Here is a 23,638-nt window from a genome sequence, read left to right as displayed (position 1 = left end):
GAGTTTTTCGTTGTATTCTTAAAACGATCACTCTAGATTATACCTTATGCAAAGAAATTTGAGATGTTTGAAAAATTTCATGAATTTCTAGCAATGGTGAAAAACCATTAAGGTAAGTGGTTAAAGATCTTGCAAACTGATAGGGGTGGAGAAATAGTTAGTAGATATGCAGTTCAAAGATCATTAATTTGATTTTTGAAAATTATATCAAAACTTACCTCCCCAGAAATTTCGTTTTGCATATTAATGATTAGTTACTAGTCGTTGCCTAAATCCTTCTATGGTAATACAATTTCAGAATGATGCAATGGTTGGGTACTTAGTATAAATCATTACTAGATTCATGGATGACCTAATCAAAATCTTAAGAAAAGCTAGAACTGTTAACCATGGTTTGTTAGCTATTCTAAGTGATTAGGGGTGGACCATCCCATAGTCATTAGATAAGAAAGTGTTTGTTTAAACAAATACCTTTTTCTAAGAAAATGACTAAGTCTGAAAAGTAGCAAATAAAGGAGATATTTTTTTTCTTGATACCAAAAGTGTTCTATCATCTTATTTGACATATGATGGTCCCACTGCCTCTGTTGTCTTGACACAACCGAAGAGGTCAATACCATTTAGTTTTCTTAGACATAATTCACAGTACCTTGTCGTAGTGAGAGAGTTTCTAGGAACTCACCTTCTTATGACATGGAAGACACTAGTGATTAAAATCCATTGTGAGTTTAAACAAGTAATGGATTGTCAAGATAAGAAACTAAGAAGAAAAGCCAATAGAACTATGGTTTGATCCATTCACATGGAATAACCTAAAGTTTTCTATTACAATGACATAAAAGGAAATTTCGTTAATAAGTCTAATTCAATGGACTTAACAAAACTTCCTGTTCCTAGTATTATAGGTTTGAGTTTATCTAAACCTATGGCTAGTGGTATACCTGATAATTACTTACTCTAATGCAAGCAACTTACTTTAGTAAGATGCTGAAGCATTTTCTTTCTAATGGAAATCTATAGAAGCTTCTCGACTTCAAGGCATAGATTTAATTTATCTAAGGAAAAGTCTCAACTATTCCAGAAAAGATAAAGCCATGAAAGAATTTCTTAAATCAACAGTGAGAGGTCTCAGATATGCTTTAGTATGCCTTAGACCAGACACCTGCTGTTGAGTGGGAGTAATGAGTAGGTATCAGATTAATCCAGGAGAAGAATATTGGAAGACAATCAAGTAAGTCTTAAGATTAAGAAGAGGAACTATATGTTAGTCTATAAGGGTGTGTTTAAAACTCTTAGACTACACCACATCAGATTTTGAGACTTGCCTTTGTGCTAGAAAGTCTGCTAATAAGATGGTGATTACTCTGGGGGTGGATTAGTGATTTTGGAGAAGTGTAAAAACCTATCTGAAGTCTCTTGGTCTACCAGAGAGAGATTGAATGTTAAAGTTGCAGGAAAGGTACTTATTCAGTCTAAGGAAAGTTCTATACATTTGTGGCACCGTTTCAACTTGTCTTAACTACTAGTGTTATTTCCTGATTAACCAAAAGTAGTTGCCAAAAGTATAGAATCTAGTATCCCAAGAGAGTAGACATATAGAGAGGAATTTCACATTATCAAGGATTTTGTGATTAAGGAAGAGTAATGGTGGAGATGAGGTTGTGTTTAATTCAACCTGTCAGATCCTATTACGAGGAGTTTACTACTACTACACTTGATTTGTATATCAAGGTGTTAAGATTATTTGAAATGCACATTTTTTTTATATTAGTGCAAGTGGGAGTTTGTTGGATTTATGCCCTAAATAAAACTCATTTCAATATAATCAGATTTACTAATTAATAAAGATCAGAAATAACATTTTATGTTGAATGGTTCACATGATTTATTTCATGATTATATATACATATAATGTATGAATTCTATTTAAGTCCAGAACATATGAATTTGTTAATGATTATAGTGTTGTCAGCACAGTGGAATATAATCTTGATTATATGTTCGAAAGTTTATTCCCTGATTTGTCAGAACACTGGATTTAGACTGACATGATAATCAGCGATAGGTATTCTTACACCTTGGATAAGTGTTATGTCCTTTCCAGGTCATTGGCAAAGTTTACCAGTATCGGATGTATGGAGTATACATCGGAAGGGGCCGATATTGAACTTTGATTAGATATATTAAATTTACAGTAATATCTATTCAATTCAATATCACCTGTTGATCCTAGATCAAATGATCTTAATCCTGATATGTTTAGGTTCGATCTCAAGAGTATTATACATGTTCTTTGATTTGTTAGTTAAGCCTACTTTTGGGTCAGGGTGATACGTACATTTTGGGAACAGGATAGTGCTATTGAGTGGGAGCGCTAACATAAATATGGAATCTATAGCTTCTATCTGACCAATAGAAAGTAAAGGATGGTTTCCTTCGAGCCTGACCAAACGAAAGTAAATGATGGAGTACTCATTTCACTTAGCTATAATATCATTTATACGGGGTTAAGTGTTTTAAGGATAAAATACATTATAGAGTGTTACGGTAATCCAAACCCTTTACAGTGTAGATCATCTATATAGAGGATCATTGATCAAATTAGGATTATAACAATGGATAACTAATGTTGTATCTATATCGTGGAACATATAGAGCGTTCTATATACTGAGAGTGCAATTCTAAGTTCTATGCGTGGATTCAACGAAGAATTAATAAGTCAGTGAATTTAAGATATAAATTCTTGATCTGCTTATTGGAAGCTCGGATATATAGACCCATGGTCCCCATACTAGTTGAGACCATACTGCTTGTAAGACTCAGTTAATTGATTTTGATTAATCAATTATAATTCTAAAGTTAGACTATGTCTAGTTTATGAATTTTCACTAAGCAAGGGCAAAATTGTAAAGAAAAGAGATTCTAGATTTATTTATTAATTAAGATATTTTATATGTCTAAATTAATAAATATATTAAATGACAATATTATTCAATAATTATTTTTAGTTATTAAATAATTAGAATTGGCATTTAAATGGTTAAATTGGAAAATTGGCATTTTTGAGAAAATGGGAATGAAAATAACAAAATGGGAAAGTTACAAAGTGAGGCCCAATTTCCTATTCTGGCCGCCCACTATGCAAAGCCCTTTACCATTTTATTTTTTCATTATTTTAATGCCATACAATTCTAACCTAAACCTAGAAGGTATTCTATAAATAGAATGTGTTGGCTTCAGGAAACTCATAACTTTGCACATTTGTTTCTTTCAGAAAAAGCCTACACGCCACTTTCTCTATCTTTTCTTCTCTCAAGTTTCGAAATTCCCTTGAGTGATAGAGTAGTGCCCACACACATCAAGTGGTACCTCAATCATAGTATGTAAGACTATGGAAAATCAGCATCAAAGAAGGAGAGAAAGAGATCCAGGTTCAGATCTTGATTATGCTCTGCTACAGAAAGGAATCAAGGGCTAGAGATCTGAACGGAAGGAGTCATTATATTTTGCTGCACCCAATGTAAGGTTTACTAAACTTTATATGTGTTTATTTCATTGTTCTAGAATTCATATTAGGATGTTAATGAAACATACTTGTTAGTAAATCTAGATCCTGGTAAAATATATCCAACAATTGGAACGTTGTAGAGATTGTGTGTCTGAGTTTCTAAGGATGAAGGATTGATAGTATTTTGTAACTTTCCTTGCCACAAAATTCCTTGGTCTTCCACCATTCTTTTCTTCCCTCTCCCTCCATCCTCACCGATTCTTTTATCCACTTCATTTTCCATACCTCCTGGAACTTCTTTACTAACTTGTGCCATTAAACTTTGTCCCACTTCTACATTTTGTTTCAATGATTCGGTCTTGGAAGAAATTCCTATTAATTGGTTCTCCACACTTGTTGTAGTCTCATCTAAAGAAGCAAAGGAATTAGAGATTTTGACTCCTTGTGCCAATCCCAGAGTCTCCTGATTCGCCCTGTTCCCTTGTGCAATGTGGTTCCCCTGTCCCAACCTTCTATCTTGAAATCCATCTCTAGTGTCAGTCTCCACTTTCAACCATATCCCATATGCAGAAGCTGTGACATTATCATCCCCAGTGACTGTGATTGGTTCTTGGTGACAATATTTGAGACTATGGCCGATTCTTCCACACTTGAAACACATGAAAGGCAACTCATCATACTTAAATGCAATCCACTTCTTCTTCCCCGAACACGGGAGAGGAAATCCCGGACATACTGGTTTTTTAATTGACATCCAGACCTGGAACCTGAAATAGCCATTCGCCACCATTCTTGAGACATCTAAGTTATGAACCGTGATAACCTCCCCAGCCATGGCCGCCAGTCGCACTGTGTTTTTTGAAGTTAAGAAATCAACTGGCACCCCTAGCGCTCGACCCCATATTGGAAAGCAGGTCAAGTCATGCTTCCAAGATTCATTCGAGTTCTCCATTTTTCCCAAGATTAATAATCCGTTAGATAAATACCATGGCATTTTAGATAAGATTCTACTCTGAATTGACTCAGAAGCAAAGGTAAAAGTTAAGAAAAGACCTGAGTCAAATTTTTCTTCGATCTTTATGTTCCACTCCGCCTCTTTCAGTTGCCAGATTCCTCCCAGGACCTTTTTCAGAAATCCCCTGTTGTGCTCCACGTTCGTGCACAATCATCCCCTCAAATTGTATTTTGCAATCGTAAGAGACAGGTTCATGTCCACTTCTCACTCATCTTCATCCGAGACTTGAAGTTTGTGAGTTTTCGACAGCAATTCATCCATTGCTAAGGTGAGAAACACCACTCGACACGTCGGGAACCCTTCGGAGTCGAGGGAGGAGTCCAGGGACCAACCGGAGCAGAGCCCAAACAGAGCCCTAGCAGAGCGAATCTTGGAGCCTTCTTTAATTTTGATTTTTCTATTTGTTGCAATAGAATAATTATTATTACTGTTGATTAGTCACTAATTTTACTTTTACAAATAATCTCACATTATTTATAAAATAAAGTGAGACATTATACATACACAATAAATAATTCTTTCTTTTGTTATTTATTTATTTATTTTTTTTTGACGCGGTGATCAAAATCACACATGATTAAACAAAGCAGCAATCCACAATCGGCGGAGACACCTCCTCGAACCAGGATAGCTCATCGTCTAACCGAAGGGCATGCTTTGCCAAACCATGTGCTGTAGAATTCTTATCCCGAACCACCTGGGACAAAACTGCCTCCGGAAATTTAGACAATCAAGCTATGTCTTCAGAACAGCACCACATCACATTGAAAAAACACCTTCCCATTATTAATAATTTTCTCTAGAGCTAGCGAAACTTAAAAAATAATGCAACACCAAACCAAAATACAGTTATATTAGAATGACAATTTTCAAAATAAAAAATTAAAAATAAATATACAAACTAAGAAAATAGCACGCAACTCATATCACTAGCTCAACAATACTAAAAAATAAAAAACAATAAAATTACTAAGAATAACTAGCCAAAGGTATTACCCTTTGGCTAGTAACAACATACTAACACCTAAATATAAATTGTTGAAAATCAAAATCAACAAATTATATATAAAATTAAAGTTATGAGTAAATTCCCTATTCTTGTAGGCCCTCCAAAAAATAAGCTGTTTAAAGTGAAAAGGTCGTTGAAGTAGAAATCATGAGTACAAAAGAAATTACTTCTCTTGCCAATTGAGCATACCACAAAACTACTCTAAACAAATAGGAACAAGCCATAAAAAGCACATAAGAAAAAATTAATGTAAATTCATATGAATTAAAGTAAAAAAATATTAACTAAATTTATTAATTGATTTATAAATAAATTGAAAAATAATTAATATAAAAATATACATAAATAAATCAATTACAAATATAATTAATTGTGTAAATGTTCTAAATAAATACCCAAAAATCACAAAAAAATTCACCTTTCAAAACTATAAACTTGTAAAAACCAAACTTAGAAAAAATTATATACTTAAATTATTGTTATTATAATTAAAATTGCTAATTGGCTGTCAATAATATAAAGAATTTTAAAAGAAATAAATAATAAAATATAAATAATAAAATTGACTTAAAATTATTTAAGATTTTAAAAAAGTGAATGAAATAATTACAATTACAAAGACATAATTGACGCACAAATCAACCTGTCAATTACTAAATATAAAAAATCTAATTGATAACAAAAGAATAATTTAATGTAAAATCATTTGAAATGAGTACAAATTTTAATAAATTAAAATATAAAAGGTAATTACTTAGCTAAATTTTCTCCACCATTTAATTCTATCACATGCTTGGTCTTAAAAATAATGGTTTTTTTTTTTAAAATATATATATATAATATAAATTGATTATTTTTTCCTTATATAAAATAGAATTAATAAAACAATCCTATACGATCAACTAAAATATACTAATTAAATAAATTAAGTTTTGGGATAATAAAAAAGTTATGAATAAATAGTAATAAATTAAATTAAATATATAATTAATAAATAATTATTTCAATAAACTTACAAGTAACTCACACTTATACCATAACAAAACAGATCCAACCTTCAGCACATACATGGCCATTCCAAATCCAAAATTTTCTCAATATTAAAATTAAAATTTCCTAAATTTTATTGCCTTAATTATAGTAAGAAAGTGTATATTACATAATTTAGTACCAAAATTGCAACTCAATCAATACCATTAAAACAGATTCCATTAAGTTAAAACCAAAGAAGAAACTTTCCTATAACATTTTATTCTAATTAATCTCTAAATCACTTTTCAAAATCTACTAATATCACAGATATTCCAAATTAAAGAATAACATACTCTAAAAGAAGTCAAACTTTCCACAAATAGCTTGACAAAATACCTACCTCTTCTAACGCTATTACCATAAATATAAATACATACCAACATATAATTATATAATATCTAATTGGACACCAATCTAATTAAATTGTAAAAACCACTCTATAAATATATTAGGGATCTTTTAAACTTGAAAATCAAAATATTTAAACCAATTCATAACTATCGAATCCATTATTACCAAAATCATAATTACCAATTCTCTTAAAACCAATTAAATTTCTTTCTTCAAATCACTAATAATGAAATTTAAACTGATTTAATAAAATTCCACAAATCTTTCCAACTAAAGCCTTAATATAATTTCCTCATAAATTCATTCTTACCAATTAATTCCATTGAAATCCCAGAAATTTAGTAATATAATTAAATCATCCTACTAGATAAAGTCAAAACCACAAAATTAAAATAAAATTAAAAGTGTTATGAAATAATATAAAATAATATAAAATAGATGAGAAGAAAGAAGAAGAAGATGAAGAGAGAAAGACAAAGTGAATGAGAATTTCTGAGTTGTTTATTCCAATGGGGTGAACCCCTATTTATACAAATACAAGAGTGAGATATTAAGAAACTAAGAAAAAGGGAAACTAAGGAAAAGAGGAATGTTGATTACAATTCATGGTAATAAATAAAAGATTTGGACATCCACATAATTATTAATATTTATAACACTCCCCCTTGGATGTCCATAATAGCTGCCTTATTAAAAATCTTGCTGAAAACTTGGTCAAAGGAAAAAGAGTATAGTGTAAACTAACTCCCTCCCCCTCATTTAGGCATTTGTGGAGATCTTCTAATCGACGAATTTCGATCTTGTCTGCCGTCTTCTCAAATGTTGATGTTGGTAATAACTTTGTGAATAAGTTTGTAAGATTGACACTTGATTGAAGATGTTGAACACCAATATGCATTTTCTTGAAGCGTATAAAGAAGAATTTCGTGAAATGTGTTCTAACTCTATCTCCTTCAATGTACCTCCTTTTAGTTGAACGATGCAAGCAGTATTATCCATAGAGAATTGCTTGGGTTGATACTTCTTTATTGAGTGCAATCCATATGTTTCCCGAATATGCTATGTCAATGATCTCACTCACACACATTCTCTACTTGCTTCATAAAATGCAAGTATGTTAACATGATTTATAGTTGCCTCGTTAAAAATCTTGCCAGAAAAACCCAGTGGGACAAAATCTGAGCTAGGGAAAAGAGTACAATATATATTTCATATTCATAATTATTTGCAAGTTGCCTCGTTAAAAACCTTGCCAGGAAAACCCATTGGGACAAAACCTGAACTAAAGAAAAAAGAGTGCAACATGAATATGTCTCCCCCTCATGCACATATGATCCATAATTCTTTTGGTGATAATATATCTCATAAGATTATAGTTATCACTTTTAAAATATCACCATATATAATCTTTGATCATATATTTTCTATAACTCTTCCAGAGTATGCATGGACTTCTAAATTATAGATGAGGGGTTCGTGGAACATTAGTCTTTATCCAACTAATTGTATCATTCATGTGTGTACACAACTTTGTTCATACGAAAATTTAAAATTTCAAGTAGATATGAACATAACACATTAATGGTACTACAAATTTTCATTTGTGACAATGATGGTACTCCAAGACCATATATTTATTCCATCTTGTTTTATGATCTTAATTTCCATATCAAATGATCATATATCTATAATTCTTGATACATATGAAGTACTTCAGGACTTCAATACTAATGAACAAACTTTATACATTAATATTTCTCGAAATACAAAAGAAATAAAAGTTTGTTCTTCAATTAATCAAAAACTCTTAAAGAGTCTATCACAACGTATAATTTACGTATTTATATTGCATAGACAACCATAGGTATTTTTCAAATAATAATTTACTTACGTGTCTTTATTTCATACAAAGATCTTTGTCATATAGTGCGCGCGACTTTGAATTTATATCACTTAAGACATGTATTAAATTCTTCTAGAATTTTTAGATAAGGCTTATTTCAAATTCTCACTATATTAGGAGCTCCAAATAAATAACCTTTTGTTGCAACATTTATGTGACGCTTATAAATCCTCATAAAATATATTCCAGGCTATGATCAAATCATGATTATATTTTCTCAATATTTAAGCCTTACTTCAATCAATCTCATGTCTATGCAAACTTTGTACAACAATTCATTATGTACAAATACATATATGCAAATTTCTCATTAGAAATATTTATTTGCACACCCTACAGGTCTTACTTCACTTTATGTGAGTAAATTTGCCTGGATTGCGTCATAATATTTTGGCCAAAAATCAAAATGTATGTCGATAATTCTCGACAAATCTAATACAATGATCCTTGCTATCTCATGTTAGTTTATTGCATATGCACACATTCAATATTTATTGTCGACAAAAATTTCAATAAATGATAATTTTCTCCCATATTGACATAACTTATAGAGATCTCTTTAAATTACATATTTTCAAATATGTTTATCATTTATAGGTACCTATAACGAATCACTTTAGGGATTCAATTATGATTAAATGTGTTATGTCTAACTTCTCTTGGGAGTCTCTTCGAGTACCGTTTTCATCACGATTATCATTTTAATACTTTATAACATTAAGGTATCTCCATGAGTACCTCTAGATTTAACAACTTCAGGGCAAATCAAATGAACATTTACTAATAATTTCTATATTGTTCATTTACGCTTCAGGCGTTTTCAACTCATTCTATCTCAACTTTGAGTAATATTGATTTGCAGTTGGTATATATCATTTTGAACTATATCGTTCTTATAACTTTGTGCAAGGATCATTTTTCAAAAATTATCATCGATCCCAACTGCTTCTCTCCCCCTGATCGAGAGAATTTTAAGAAATTGTGATATCTAATAATATTAATACACCTGTAGGGATTTCAATATATCACAATGAATCAATATCTATTTAAACTCATATATATTATATGACATTGAACTTCAGGTTCAATAACTTCAGTTTCAAGTTCAATACTTATGAACTTAATTCATTTCTAAGAATGAGTCATACGTGTATAATTAGAAATACATAAATTTACACATTTTGTAAATGCATGATCATATAATCTTATCACATCGATAAGAAACTATGCAATAAAAATCTAATAATGGCTCAAGACTGTTAAAGAAATATAATTTAAATATTTTCTATGTGCAAATATATGCACATTCTTCTTTTGAGCCTTATAAATTAACAATGAGAAGAATCTTCTGGTTCTTCAACAAAATTTAGTCAAATTCTTTGACAATTTATTGCATATGATTGATCATGTCAAAAAATTCAATTCATGAACTTCAGGTTCACTATAATTTGTATTTCAATGAAACTTTCAAAAGGTAATGTAAATTCATTACAACATAATCATTACAAATTTCATTTTATATACACGAATAATATAATTATATTATTCTCCAAAACATATACACTCTTCAGGAGTCACTATTATGTTTATCAAACTTTATATTTCTTCAGGAATCACTATCATCAATTCAATGATGTGTATAATATAAAATGTACATGACAACTTCATCATGTTGTTATAATGGTCAAATAGATATAACCATAATATATCATTCATGTTTCCTGGTATCTTTTTAACAAGTCGTCTAATTTATTAATAGACTATTCATCAGTCTAATTATCATGACTTGATATATTATACATTTAAATGTACAACCAGTACATATAATAAGTTATTTCTTATTATACTTTCATAACTAGATAAAAATTATACATCTAGGTACATACAAATATATTTTACTACTCTAAGTAGCAATTGTATGTAAGACTTCTTTAAGAAGCTTTTCAAATAATTATTTTGTGATTCTTTATCACTTTGATTATATTAGATCACTAACAAATATTAGTAAATTATATATCCACTTTTGGGAATATGCAAACTAAATTATATAGTAACTATATATATACACATATTCTGCACCAACAATAGTTTGAAACTATTGATTTCAAGAAATAATAAAATATGTATATATTAATTTACTTCTGGCATTGCCAATATATGTGAAATCTATATTCTTTGAAATAGAATTTTATGTCTATTCATTCTCTTTAGGTAATGATATTTAAATATTCTAAATGTACAATAAGTTTGTACAATTCACATTCTATTAAATAATCAAGTATACTTTTATCTTGATTATAAGTATGTCCGTACTACAGGTACGCGACCACTATTATTAAATTCCACACATGATATATAAATTTCATGCACTTTGATTATGTGTGGTATCTCATCTTTTAGTTGTTTCCACTTTTTCTGGAAATATTTGAGTAGTAAATAATGTCATTGATTATTTAAAATCATTACATTCACTTCGGGGAATGACGTTGAACAAGTAGAACATTATTATAAATTTCTTAAAAATTTATTACTTGTTCATCCATAAAAAATATGAGAAATTATTCAACAATTTCTTTTACGATATTTCAAAGAATATATGAATGCAATTTTTGCATAGTCTCCAAGATGTATGCAAAATTTAATCTTTAACATATGTCAGATTCAATAATTTCCAACATTGCAAGTAATAACAATGTATAATAACATGACTAATACGAGGAATCTTTAAAAGTGATTGACTTCAATTCGTATCATTCTCTGCAGGGAATGATGAACAATAAATACTGCCTCATGTATTTAAATAACATTAGTCATGCTCATTGTTATTCTTATACTTTAATGTTTCAATGCAATTTTTTTTAACATTCTTTTTGGGTATTCAAAACCCACTATAAAATTGCATCAATAATAATCATTTTTAATGATTCTTTAGTTGTATTCACATAAATACAATCATTTTTTTTTCTTCGATAAATATAAAACATTTACTTCAGAAAATGTTTGTCAAAATCTATATCGATATTAGATTATTTTTCATTGTCCTCAAAGAATACAAGAACATATATATAAATATGTATTCATCTCTTTCATTATATATTCATCAACTATATAATGAATATTACGTTTGCATAATCTTCAGGATGTATGCAAGATTTTATTGAGGACGCATAATCATCAGGATGTATGCAATATTTTATCGAGGATGCATAATCTTCAGGATATATGCAATATTTTATCGATGATGCATAATCTTTAGGATATATGCAATATTTTATCGATGATGCATAATCTTTAGGATATATGCAATATTTTATCGATGATACATAATCTTCTTGATATATGTATAATTTATATAGATTTTCTCTATCATATCATAGGCACACATATATTGTAAATATTATGAATGATAAGACCATTATATATATATATGAAATCAATAATAAATATATAAAAATATATACATACATATATAATATATAGATTTATAGATAAAAAGAAAAAAGAAACCAAATGATTCTTGAAATTGTTTCAGTCAGAGGAGTATATATATAAATATATATTTAGTGTATTTTGACTTTGAAACAATTCAAGAACTTTAACAAGATACTTACATTGGGACTTGGGTAGAGACTCATGCTTGAAGCTTGGGCAGAGACTCGTGCTTGAAGCTTGGGCAGAGACTCGTGCTTGAAGCTTGGGCAGAGACTCGTGCTGATAACGTGTTATGAAATAATATAAAATAATATAAAATAGATGAGAAGAAAGAAGAAGAAGATGAAGAGAGAAAGAGAAAGTGAATGAGAATTTCTGAGTTGTTTATTCCAATGGGGTGAACCCCTATTTATACAAATACAAGAGTGAGATATTAAGAAACTAAGAAAAAGGGAAACTAAGGAAAAGAGGAATGTTGATTACAATTCATGGTAATAAATAAAAGATTTGGACATCCACATAATTATTAATATTTATAACAAAAAGGTCAAAAATCTTAATTGTAATAGATACTTGATACAAATTACATCAAAATACCTTAAAACAGAAATCCCTTTTCATATCAGTAAAGCCACCTAACATGGCACAAAGAAACCCTAACAAAGGCACAATTTAACCACAAAAGGCACAGAAATCCCACTTTCCGTGGCACTAAACTCTTCCCACCTTTCACCTTCCGCAGCAAATTCCATTACAATCGTAAAACTAGATCAATCAGAATCATTTAACCAATTACACTAACATACATAAATAAAGTAAAACGTCCCCTAAACTAAGTCTAAAAGAAAAAAACCACACAAACACTAGAAATATAAACAGGAAATTAACACATTATAGAGAAAAATTTAAACTCTGTCATACAGAAAATGAATGACTGGAAACTTAAAAACTAAGTTCTTATTAAATTGAATAAGAACCCAAATTAGATTTCATCTTAACATCAAAACAAGAGAAAATTTTGGAGAAATACGAAATGGAAAGAGATTGATAAAAATCCCTCAGTATTACGCTCAGCCAAAACTATAAAAATTCTAATTAAAATAGAGTATGGGAGTAGAGAAAAACAAGATCATACATTTTCCTCCTGCTTTTTCATTCTGATGCTTCATTGATCCAGAAATTCAGCTGTATTTTCAAATCCAATTTGAAAATGAGATCAGATGGAAGCTTACATTGTGGGGGATCGCCCAGATCAACCTTCCTTTAATCTGTTATCTCAGAATTACAAAGAAGAAAAAAAGAAAAGAGGTTGAAGAAGAACAAGAGGACAACGACGACGACGGCGAAAGGAGATTATTTTTTTGAGTGAAAGAATCTGTTGTATGAAGAAAAAATGAAAAAAGAAAAATCTCTACCTAGCTTGTTTGTAGATGATGATAGACGATTCCAGATAAGGAATTATAATGTATTAAATTAAATTAATTATCTAATTTATTAGTTAGATTTTTTTAAAAAAAAAAAAATCATCTAATCTATAATGTATAATTATATATTTTATCATTTATGTATTTATATTAAAAAATAAAATTTATTTTTATATTTTGTGAGAATGTCATATAATTTTTACATGATTTATTATTATTATTTTTTTTTTATACAAATGCACTATAAATAAATATTTTTTTTTGTCATTTTTATTTATTCCAATTTATATAGGAAAATTTACATTGTATACTAACTTTTTCCATTTTTTTTACAGAAATACTGTCACGTGGTATTTTTTACTTTTTTACTGTGTTTTTTTTATAAATTTCATACTGTAGTATACTGTGTTAAGTTTTCACTGTTGTTCTACTGGTGTTTTTTAGTTGTTCTACTATTGTTTTGAGCTGTTCTGTTTTGTGTTCTACTGGTGTTTTATTAAAACACAGTATTTTTGAAAAGATTTTCGTGTGACAGTATTTTTGTAAAAGTTAACCCAAATTCCAGTATTTTTGTAAACACAAAGTATGTGGCTTTCTATATTTTTTCTTTATATTTGTCAAATTTTGTAAGAATTTCGTATTGATGTCATAAAAAATAAAAATTATTTACAAAGCTTACTCTTTAAAAATCTCACATTGTTTAGAAAGTATAGTGGATTTTTACATATATACTATAAATAAATCCTTTAATTTGCCTGTTTATTTGTTCCAAAATTTATATTTTTCTATTTCTTTGGTAGTTGATTAAATTAGTCTTACCCAATTAATTAGTTGTAATTTTTAAATTTATTTAATTTATAGTTTGTATTATTATTATTATTATTATTATTATTATTATTATTATAAAAAGCATATAATTTTTTTATTCTATTTAAGCAAATCTAAAATTCTCACATTGTTTAAAAAGTATAGTACATCTTTACATATATACTATAAATAAATTATGTAATTTTTCTTTTTACTATCTCACAATTTATATTTTTCTCATTATTTGATAGTTGATTAAATAAGCCTTACCTAATTAATTAATTATAATTTTTTTAAAATTTATTTAATCTATAGTTTTGTATTATTATTATTGTTACCCTTACTTTTTCCCAAAATACGTGGACCAATGCGACTGAGACACGTGGACTTGAGGGAATATGGTTTGAGATAATTTGACTAAGTCCTTTTAGATTAAGAGTATCAACATTAAAATACCTCCCGGAGAAGGTATGAGGAGTCCACGTACTCCCAGAGGGCAGAGCTATAGCAAGGCACATCCGGGAGGCATCAGACCCCATCTGAACAGTCACCTCGCATTTAATGCCGCATGGGAGAAGGCGTATTGGAACTGCCATAAGTATTAAGTCTGACGACGTAACCCCTCTTCTGCAGCTACTACGCTATGATTAATAAGCCTAGTGACGACTACTGTATAAGGGATCACATCAGTCAAGAAGGGATAGAGGATTATATCCACCTAATCCCTAGGATACCTAGGGTATAAACCATATATTTCCCATTTTATATTTGTCGGGAATGTGTGCCCCTACTGAAAAAATACAGAAAGACATGTAGCTCGGTTCTAGGGATCACCACACAAAAATACTATAAATACCCCCCAAAAACATTAAGGCATGGGTCGAGAATTCTTGGTTTCATAAGAACCAAAGAGAGAAAAACTACCAAGAACATTCTCTGTAATAAATACTCTCATAAATACAAAAGACTCGTGGACTAAGGCTCATTAATGCTCCAACCACGTAAAAATCTCATGCATTAAACTTCCTACAGCTTTCTTATATATTATTAACTTAGTTGCCGAAAACCTTAGTCAACAATTATTATTATTATTATTATTATTATTATTATTATTATTATTATTATTATTATTATTATTATTATTATTATTATTATTATTATTATTATTATAAAAAGTATATAATTTTTTCATTAAATTTCTTAAATTTGTGAGAGAGTGAATTTTAAATTATTTTCTCCTTAAAAAATAATTACATGATTCTTTTATAAGTTTATTTTTATGATAATCTCACATTGTTTAGAAAGGATTGTGAGTCTTCACATATGCATTATAAATAAATTATTTCTTTTGTTATTTTTATTTTCTCAATTAATTAGTTATAATTATTAAAATGCATCCATTCTATAGTCTTTAAAGAAAGTGCAAACGAGTTTAGATCTGTTTTTAAAAGTTTTATATTTTGTCCCAATAAAAAAAGGTTATTTGATTCCTTAATCACTTTACTTTTGAAAAAAATCTCACATGATTTATAAAGTGTGTGAGTCTTCTACATAAATACTATTAAATAAAAATAAAATAAAAATTTTTGTTTATTGTATTTGTTCAAATATTAGTATTATTTTATTATTATGTGATTGATCTATTGGCTTCAAAATATTTTTAAGTAAGAGTTATAAGATACTATTTATTAAAATTATTGGATTAATTTTAATTTTTATATTCTTTGTTACAGATAATCTCTTTCTTAAGTATTTTAGCTTGTAATTTTTCTAATTTTATATTATATCTATAATTTGATAAAAATATTAACAACTTGAAAAAATTAAAATTACAGTAAAAGACCGCGCGAAGCGCGGCATAGTTTCCTAGTAATCTATACAAAAGAAAATATTAGGATGGCTAGATAGTGGCACTCTACATTTCATTTCATCAACCTCTTCTTTTTTGTCAAAATTCTACATTTTTATTTATTTTATATACATAAAAAATTATTATAATTAATGATAATAAATATATTCGTTTACAATCTTTTAACTTATCCATTACTCTTTTATTTATTAGATTAGAGTTGAGGATAATGGGAAGTTTAAAGTAAGTAAATTCTTTCTCTCATCCCTCAAAACAAAGTGTCTTATTATAGACATGTTTGGCATCAGTTGAATGTGCCTCAGCACAGGTTAAATGTGTGGCAAGCAATCAACGATCCACTGCTCACAAGAGATAATCTTTTGAAATTCTTTCCCATTGACTCCACTCTGTGCCGTGTGTGGCATTTTCAAAGAGAGTGACCATCATCTTTTTTTCACCTATGTTTACTCCAAAAGAGTTGTGCTTGCTGTCCAAAGTTGGCTGGGTCGGTGCGCTTGGCAGCTGAATTTCTCAGACTGGATGGAGTGGTTTGCTAAACCAAGAGAGGGCCTGATTCCCATGATTACTACAGTTGTTGTTGCTTCAGTCTATTTCATCTGGTGTTTGATTCTAAATGTATGTCATTTTAGCCATTTGAACAGAAAAGAGAAAACGATGTTTTAGCATTTTTTAAAACATTTATAGTGTTTAGCTGCTGTTTACAGTGTGCAGTTGAGCGATTGTTGTGAATAATTTTTTTTCCTTTCCTCCAAAAAGAAAAAAAAAATTGAATAAATAAAATAATAAAAATAAGCACAATTATTCCTATACAAAATGATCTCACCTCAGAAGTAGCCAGATGGAATTATATACGAAACATAAAGCAAAACATTAAACACAAGCTAAAAATTTATAATACAAGAAAAGTTTTCCCAATCTCTGGCGAGATCCAGGAAAGATAATCCCCCAAATTGCCACCCAAAATTTGACCTTCTCCCACATATCTTCTACAGCCACTTCTTTATCTTCAAAGACTGTTGTTCCTTTCTAGCCAACAGCCCAGAGAATAGCAAGGAGGGTTGCTGTCCACATCATTTTGATCCTCCTGTCCCTCTCTATTTGCACACTAACAGCTGACTAAGATGGTGGGTGGGTGGTATGGAGCATAGAATGCCAAATTCATGGACCAATATGGACCACAACAGCTGCATGAAAGCATTCAACAATCTGGAGCTCTCAAAGTATTTCACATTGAAATAGAAACTACATTACACTAAATAAATTTGGATGAAAGAGATTCAGACATTTAAATCGACTCATACCCAATTAGGTAAAATGGAGATCCTGTAATGGACTGATATTACTGTGATATTAGCTACCAATTACCTGCAAAGTCCCCAAATATTCTAGGAGTTAAAAGTTTAAAAGTTAATACTATAAGTGATGAGATGAATGAATAGTGTGACACTTTGTTATGAGATATAACGTTGCCACAAACATCAGTAATCTAATCTTCTCTGCAAGAAATATATCTTTAATTACTTTCATAGTCACAAAAACAAAAGTTGTCACGGAAGTAAACAGAAGTTGGCATCAATATAGTCACAAAAAAAAAAAAAGCAGTCAACTTACAAAGAGCTTACCAGTATAGATTCTAAACACATGATTTTTCAAAAAAAAAAAAAGAAAATATTATAGGTTGATTTGCCTCGAGTGCCATAACAATTCTTTGAAGGAAAAAAAAAACAATCAGGTTACAACCACCGAACCATATGTTACAATTCAAATTCCTTTTTCTTTTAAATAAATAAAGATTGTACCTAGAATTGTTGAGTATGGTCGAGATGCCACTTTTAAGTACACCAAATGTTTATTATGGTCCATCTGACAATTTTGAGTAGAACAAAGTGGATGACACTGCAAAAAACGATCATGGTCTACTACAACATGACAGACCGAGATAAGCTTTTACGCCTCTTGATTAGCCCATTGATCAGGTTCATATAAACCGATTTATTTAGAGCAACTCCTTTCTTTTTAGATTCATCAAAGGCGTGCATGGCATCCTTGTATTTCCCTTCAGAACAAAGTTGGTTGATCTTTTCCGTATAACCAACAGATATTGAATCAGACTCCACAGATAATTCTTGGGTCACAATGTCTTGTTCCTTAGTCATTTGTAAGAAATGCTCAGGTAATTTTCCACTCTCTATCATTTTGGACAAATACTCTTCAGCCTCCTTAATTCTATCGGCATCAGTAAGTCCACTGAGAATTGCATTGTAAGTATAATGATCAGGCACTAATTTCTTCTTTTCCATGTCTACAAGAAGATCAAATGCATCGCCAAATCTACCTTCCTTACACAAACTCGCTATCAATGTATTGTAAGTAACAACATCAATATGTTTTCCTTTTGAAATCCACGTGTTGAAAAGCCTCAAAGCCTTTTCAAGCATACCCTCTCTACAAAGTCCATTAAGAAGAATATTACATGTAAACACATTAGGTTTGAATGATTTCTCAACCATCTTGTTGTGGAATTGAAATGCTTTCTCCACTTCGCCCTCCTGGCAGTAACCATGAATGATAGTGTTGTATGTTGTTTCATCCGGAACTAGACCACTCTCTAAGAATTCATTTAACTTATCTATTGCTTTATCAGTTTTTCTAGACTGGCATAGACCTCCTATAATACTGTTATAGGTGATAATACTGGGGATAGCCTGCTTCTCCTTCATTTCATCCCAAAGCTCCAAAGCTCTGTCCACTTTTTCATTCTTGATGTAACCCATCATCAATGTTCCAAAACTGACCTCATCGACAATATAACCTCGCCTACTCGCACTGTTAAGCAACTTATATGCCTCATCAAGCTTATTTTCGACACACAGCATACGTAGAACAGTATTGAGAGTAAAAGTGTCCATCTTGAGACCTTTCCTATTCATCTCACCCATCATCCTAAATGCTTCATCTATTTTCCCTGCTTTGCAAAACCCGTTAATTAAAGTATTGTAAGTAACACAATCAGGAGAAGTTCCACTTTCTTCCATTTTCTGTACAGTATCACACGCTTCATCCATATTGCCTTCCTTGCAAAACCACTTCACCAATATATTGTGAGTGACTTCATTTTGTTTCAGTCCCTTTTCATTCATTTCATCAATCAACTTAAATGCCTCTGTACTATTCCCAATGTCAAAACACCCATTGATCAATGTGTTATAAGTGATCACATCAGGCAACAATTTCAACCGTTCCATCTCATCACGAAGCCTAAAAGCCTCTTCAATTCTGCCTTCCTTACAAAACCCACTAATCAACATATTGTAAGTCCAGATATCAGGCAACAAATTATTTTGTGTCATCAACTCAATGATCTTTGCTGCCTCTTTTAACCAACCCAACTTACAATACCCACAAACTAAGACATTATATGTGTTCCTATTCGGCATTAGTCTTCTATTTTTCATGTCCAACAACAAGTTTCGAGCCTCTGTCAATTGTCCCTTCTTACACAGTGCATCCAATAATGTATTGTAACTAACATTATCAGGCAAACAATTAAACTCACTCATTTTACTCAACAGCTCAAAAGCATCCTTGAACTTGTTCTCGAAACAATAACCGCGCATCAAAATATTAAAAGTATTCACATTAGGGCTAACCCCTAACTTAATCATATCCTTAAAAATTCCCTGAGACATCGAAATCGTATGTGTAGAAGGGAATCTTACCAGCGCATTGAGAAGTGTGTTACAAGTAAGCAAATTGGGACGAAATTGGTGTCGCTTCATCTTGTTGAAAATTTGAACAGCGAGGTGAGGTTTCCCGGACTCAATATATGCACCAATAGAAGTATCAAGAAGTGCTCTAGAAGGTCTAGGAAGGGTGTGATCAGGATGGAGGAGGGCTTGGTGGAGCTTGTTTTGCCTATCAGAGGCAATAAACGAGACAAGAAGGGACTTCACATCAGAGAACTTATTGTGGCGAAGGAGAGATGGAACAAGAGTGAGGAGTAGGGCTGGAGATTGAGTGAGGGAGGGAGTGTGAGTTTGTGACCACTGAAAAAAGGAAAGGAGGGTGGTTGGTTGGGAATTCAGAGATTTGGATGAGAAGATTGAGATCAGCAGGCTCTCTGTAAGATGGGGAATGTACGCGTTAAGGGCATGGAACCGTGGAGTGTTGCTGGAGGTGAGGATAGTTGTTATAGTTTGGAGGAGCTGGGATTGGGTAATCGCTGACATTGTCTTCATGTTCCCTCACCAAGTTGCCACAATCCAAATACCTAAACCTTCAAACGTAATAAATTGGAAATATGCAATTAATAATATGGTTTAATTTAGTTAGATTCTAGACAATTTAAGCAAACAAACCCCACAACCCAGAAACATGGCCAAACCTCAATTTCTTTTTTCCATCAAACTAATATGCCGACTCGCTATCTGGAAAACTTAAAATTTGAAAGGACAAACCTAACCCAGCCTGGAGATAGATGATAATGTCAAAATCGTATAAAAGAGCCTTTGTGTGTGTTGAAGACATAATCAAATTCAAACGTATTAAGCAAAGTCATCCAATGTCTAAAAATAAGAGTCTTATACTATAAAATTGTTCTTAATGATAACAAACTACAAAGTGGTGCGCGCCTCCGGCCTTGCCTGGGAATCGTCCAGCAGCAAAGGAAAAAAAAAAGTGAGACTCAAGAGACCAACTGAGACAAGTTCGTGGTTCACAAAATTTCAGAAATGCGAACAGCAACAGTAAAGATGAGAGAGAGGAAAAGCAAGGAGGTACCTCGGGCGAACCAGCGAACCGCGAGCGTCGGCCTGTGGCAGAGAGAGAGAGAGAGAGGAGGTTCCGCCTGGGAGGCACTGCCAGCCAGTCACGGTTCAAAGTTCAAACTAGAACATCAATCGCTGGTTTTTACAGTTTTACTTTCAGGCGTGAGCTCATTTGGTAGAGTGAGAGGGATTAGGGAGGAGCAAGCGGCGTGAGGTGAGGATGTGAGTGAGGCTGAGTGTTGTTAGCTGTTAGTTAGGTTTGGGGCCTGATGAGTGGCCTACTGGCCTGGGTGTCTAAAGCCCAAACTAGGAAGCATTTTTATTTGGGCTATTTTCAAAAATATGGAAAAAGTTGTTAAGGTTATGATAAATATGGCATAAAAAGTAAATGCCATTATATATGGCATTATCTAACCAATCAAACTAAAAATATGGTTTTTTTAGAAAAACACTATATTATACATTTTAAAAAAAATCTGAATTTAAAATTCATAAAAAATAAGAACTTAATTAAATTACCATAAAAAATATTAAAATTCCTTTCATAATTATTTTTTTTAAAAAAAATAAAACAAATAAAATTATAGTGATCGCCGAAGTTGTCACTCGTGCCGGAAAAGTCACTGGAGTTTACTGCCGGCATGGAAAAAGTCGTCGGAGTTGCTGCCGGCGCCAAAAAAGTCGTCAGAATTAGCATTGTCCCTGGAAAAATCACCAAGAAACTGGTTTCTTGATGAAGAAGAAACCAGTTTCTTGGTGATTTTTCCAATAATTTTACCAGTGACAATGCCAAGTCCGACGACTATTCTGGAGTTTGATGTCGGTGTCGGAAAATTCGCCTAAGTAGTTTCCGGTGTCGGAAAAATCGTCGGAGTTATTGCCGGCGTCAAAAAAGTCGTCAGAATTGGTATTGTCGCCAGCAAAATTACTAAGAAAATAACCAAGAAAGTGGTTTTCTCATCAAGAAACCGGTTTCTTCACCAAAAAAGTGGTTTCTTCATCAAGGAACTAGTTACACAACAATAATAAAGATTATGAAAACAAAATAAAAATGATATACACTGAAAATAATTGGAACTAGTTTCATCAATAAACCAAATAGGGAAAAAAGTACAAAAAAAATTACCAAGAAACTGGTTTCTTCATCAAGAAATTGGTTTCTTGATGAAGAAAAAAAACCAGTTTCTTGGTGATTTTTCCAGTAATTTTTCCGGTGACAATGCCAATTCTAGCAAATTTCCCAAAGTTTACTGTCGGTATTGAAAAAGTCACCGGAGTAGTTGTCGATGTATTAGTCGTCAGAGTTGCTACCAACGCCAGAAAAGTCGTGAGAATTGCCATTGTCATCAAAGAAATCACTGGAAAAATACCAAAAAACTGGTTTCTTCATCAAGAAACCAGAAACCAGTTTCTTGGTAATTTTTCCGGCGACTATGCCAATTCTGATGACTTTTCTGAAGTTTGCTGTCGGTGCCGGAAAAGTCGCCGGAGTAGCGGCTAGCGTCAGAAAAGTCGTCAGAATTGACATTGTCAACGGAAAAATCACCAAAGAAACCGGTTTCTTGAAGAAAAAGAAACCGGTTTCTTGAAGAAGAAGAAACCGGTTTCTTGGTGATTTTTTCAGTGATTTTTTCGGCGACAATGCCAATTCTGACGAAATTTCTGGCGCCGACAGCAACTCCGGTGACTTTTCCGGCACCGACCGCTACTCCGGTGACTTTTCCGGCACCGGCAAACTCCGGTGACTTTTCCGGTATCAATAACAAATAAAACTTCCTAAACAAATAAAAACATTAAATATGGGATTTGAAAACCTAATTACATATATATGGCATATCAAATACCATAAAAAAACCTAAAAACAAAAAAATACCATATAAATTGATCAAACTTAAATGTGCCATATTTATCATAAGAACTTTTGAAATCCCATAGTAAGTGTAATTTCCTCTTTTTATTTGGGGTTTTTAACCAGTTACTCAAATTTTCAACTTTTTTACTTTTTTTTTTTATTATAGGATAGAATTTTTTTCAAAAATACTTTGTAAATTTTATACTGTGTATTGTATTAAGTTTTCATTGTTATTTCACAGTTGTTTTTTAATTGTTTTACTATTATTATTATTTTTTTGATCAAGAAGAACTAATCTTCATTAATCAACAAGCAAAACAACCAACTTACAACTCAACACAACAAAAGCCCACCCTACAAAGAGGTAATGTTTAACATCAATAACCTCTCTTCATCTTTCAACTTCTTAAAAATAAAATTGCTTACCCTATACTTTGTATCTTTTCTTATCATCTCTACAATCTTTTAAACACTACAAGAATACCCATTGAAATTACAATCGTATCTATTTTGCCACACATAATACATTGTAGTTGAAAAAACCATTGCAGCAACTAAATTCATCCTTTTATTTCCCAACTGCGTAGTCCAAAGCTGCCAGTCCTCTAGACGGTCCGACCAGGTAGTTCCTAACCAGCCATTAACACCCTTCAACACCTATTGAGAAA

General features: G+C 31.2%; 1 protein-coding gene across 7 annotated transcripts; it reads right to left on the bottom strand.

Moving 5' to 3' along the window:
* Nucleotides 1-17,108: 17,108 nt before the first annotated feature.
* On the bottom strand, nucleotides 17,109-21,378 carry LOC115719746 (pentatricopeptide repeat-containing protein At2g16880). Of its 7 annotated transcripts, none has more exons than XR_009686381.1 (4): nucleotides 21,132-21,377; nucleotides 20,810-20,995; nucleotides 18,152-20,628; nucleotides 17,109-17,717 (listed from the first exon to the last, which is right to left on the bottom strand). XR_009686381.1 is itself a non-coding variant. In XM_061110813.1 (2 exons), exon 2 carries the CDS (start codon nucleotides 20,588-20,590, stop codon nucleotides 18,272-18,274), a length of 2,319 nt encoding a protein of 772 aa, XP_060966796.1. In that variant the 5' UTR covers nucleotides 20,591-20,628; nucleotides 21,132-21,377; the 3' UTR covers nucleotides 17,109-18,271. The 7 variants fall into 7 exon arrangements, 1 of the variants encoding a protein (XP_060966796.1); XR_009686383.1 differs by lacking the exon at nucleotides 20,810-20,995 and having other exon boundaries at nucleotides 17,109-17,536; nucleotides 17,654-17,717; XR_009686384.1 differs by lacking the exon at nucleotides 20,810-20,995 and having other exon boundaries at nucleotides 17,109-17,536; nucleotides 21,132-21,378.
* Between the last annotated feature and the right edge of the window lie 2,260 nt (nucleotides 21,379-23,638).

The sequence above is a fragment of the Cannabis sativa genome, chromosome 2 (assembly GCF_029168945.1).
Source record: "Cannabis sativa cultivar Pink pepper isolate KNU-18-1 chromosome 2, ASM2916894v1, whole genome shotgun sequence".
Lineage (NCBI taxonomy): Eukaryota > Viridiplantae > Streptophyta > Magnoliopsida > Rosales > Cannabaceae > Cannabis > Cannabis sativa.
The sequence above is the reverse complement of the archived record's forward strand: the minus strand, read 5'-3'. Positions and strand labels throughout refer to the sequence as shown.

What these genes read in the sequence shown, in the direction of transcription:
- LOC115719746 (XM_061110813.1), bottom strand. Translation starts at nt 20,590, where the DNA reads ATGAAGACAATGTCAGCGATTACCCAATCCCAGCTCCTCCAAACTATA.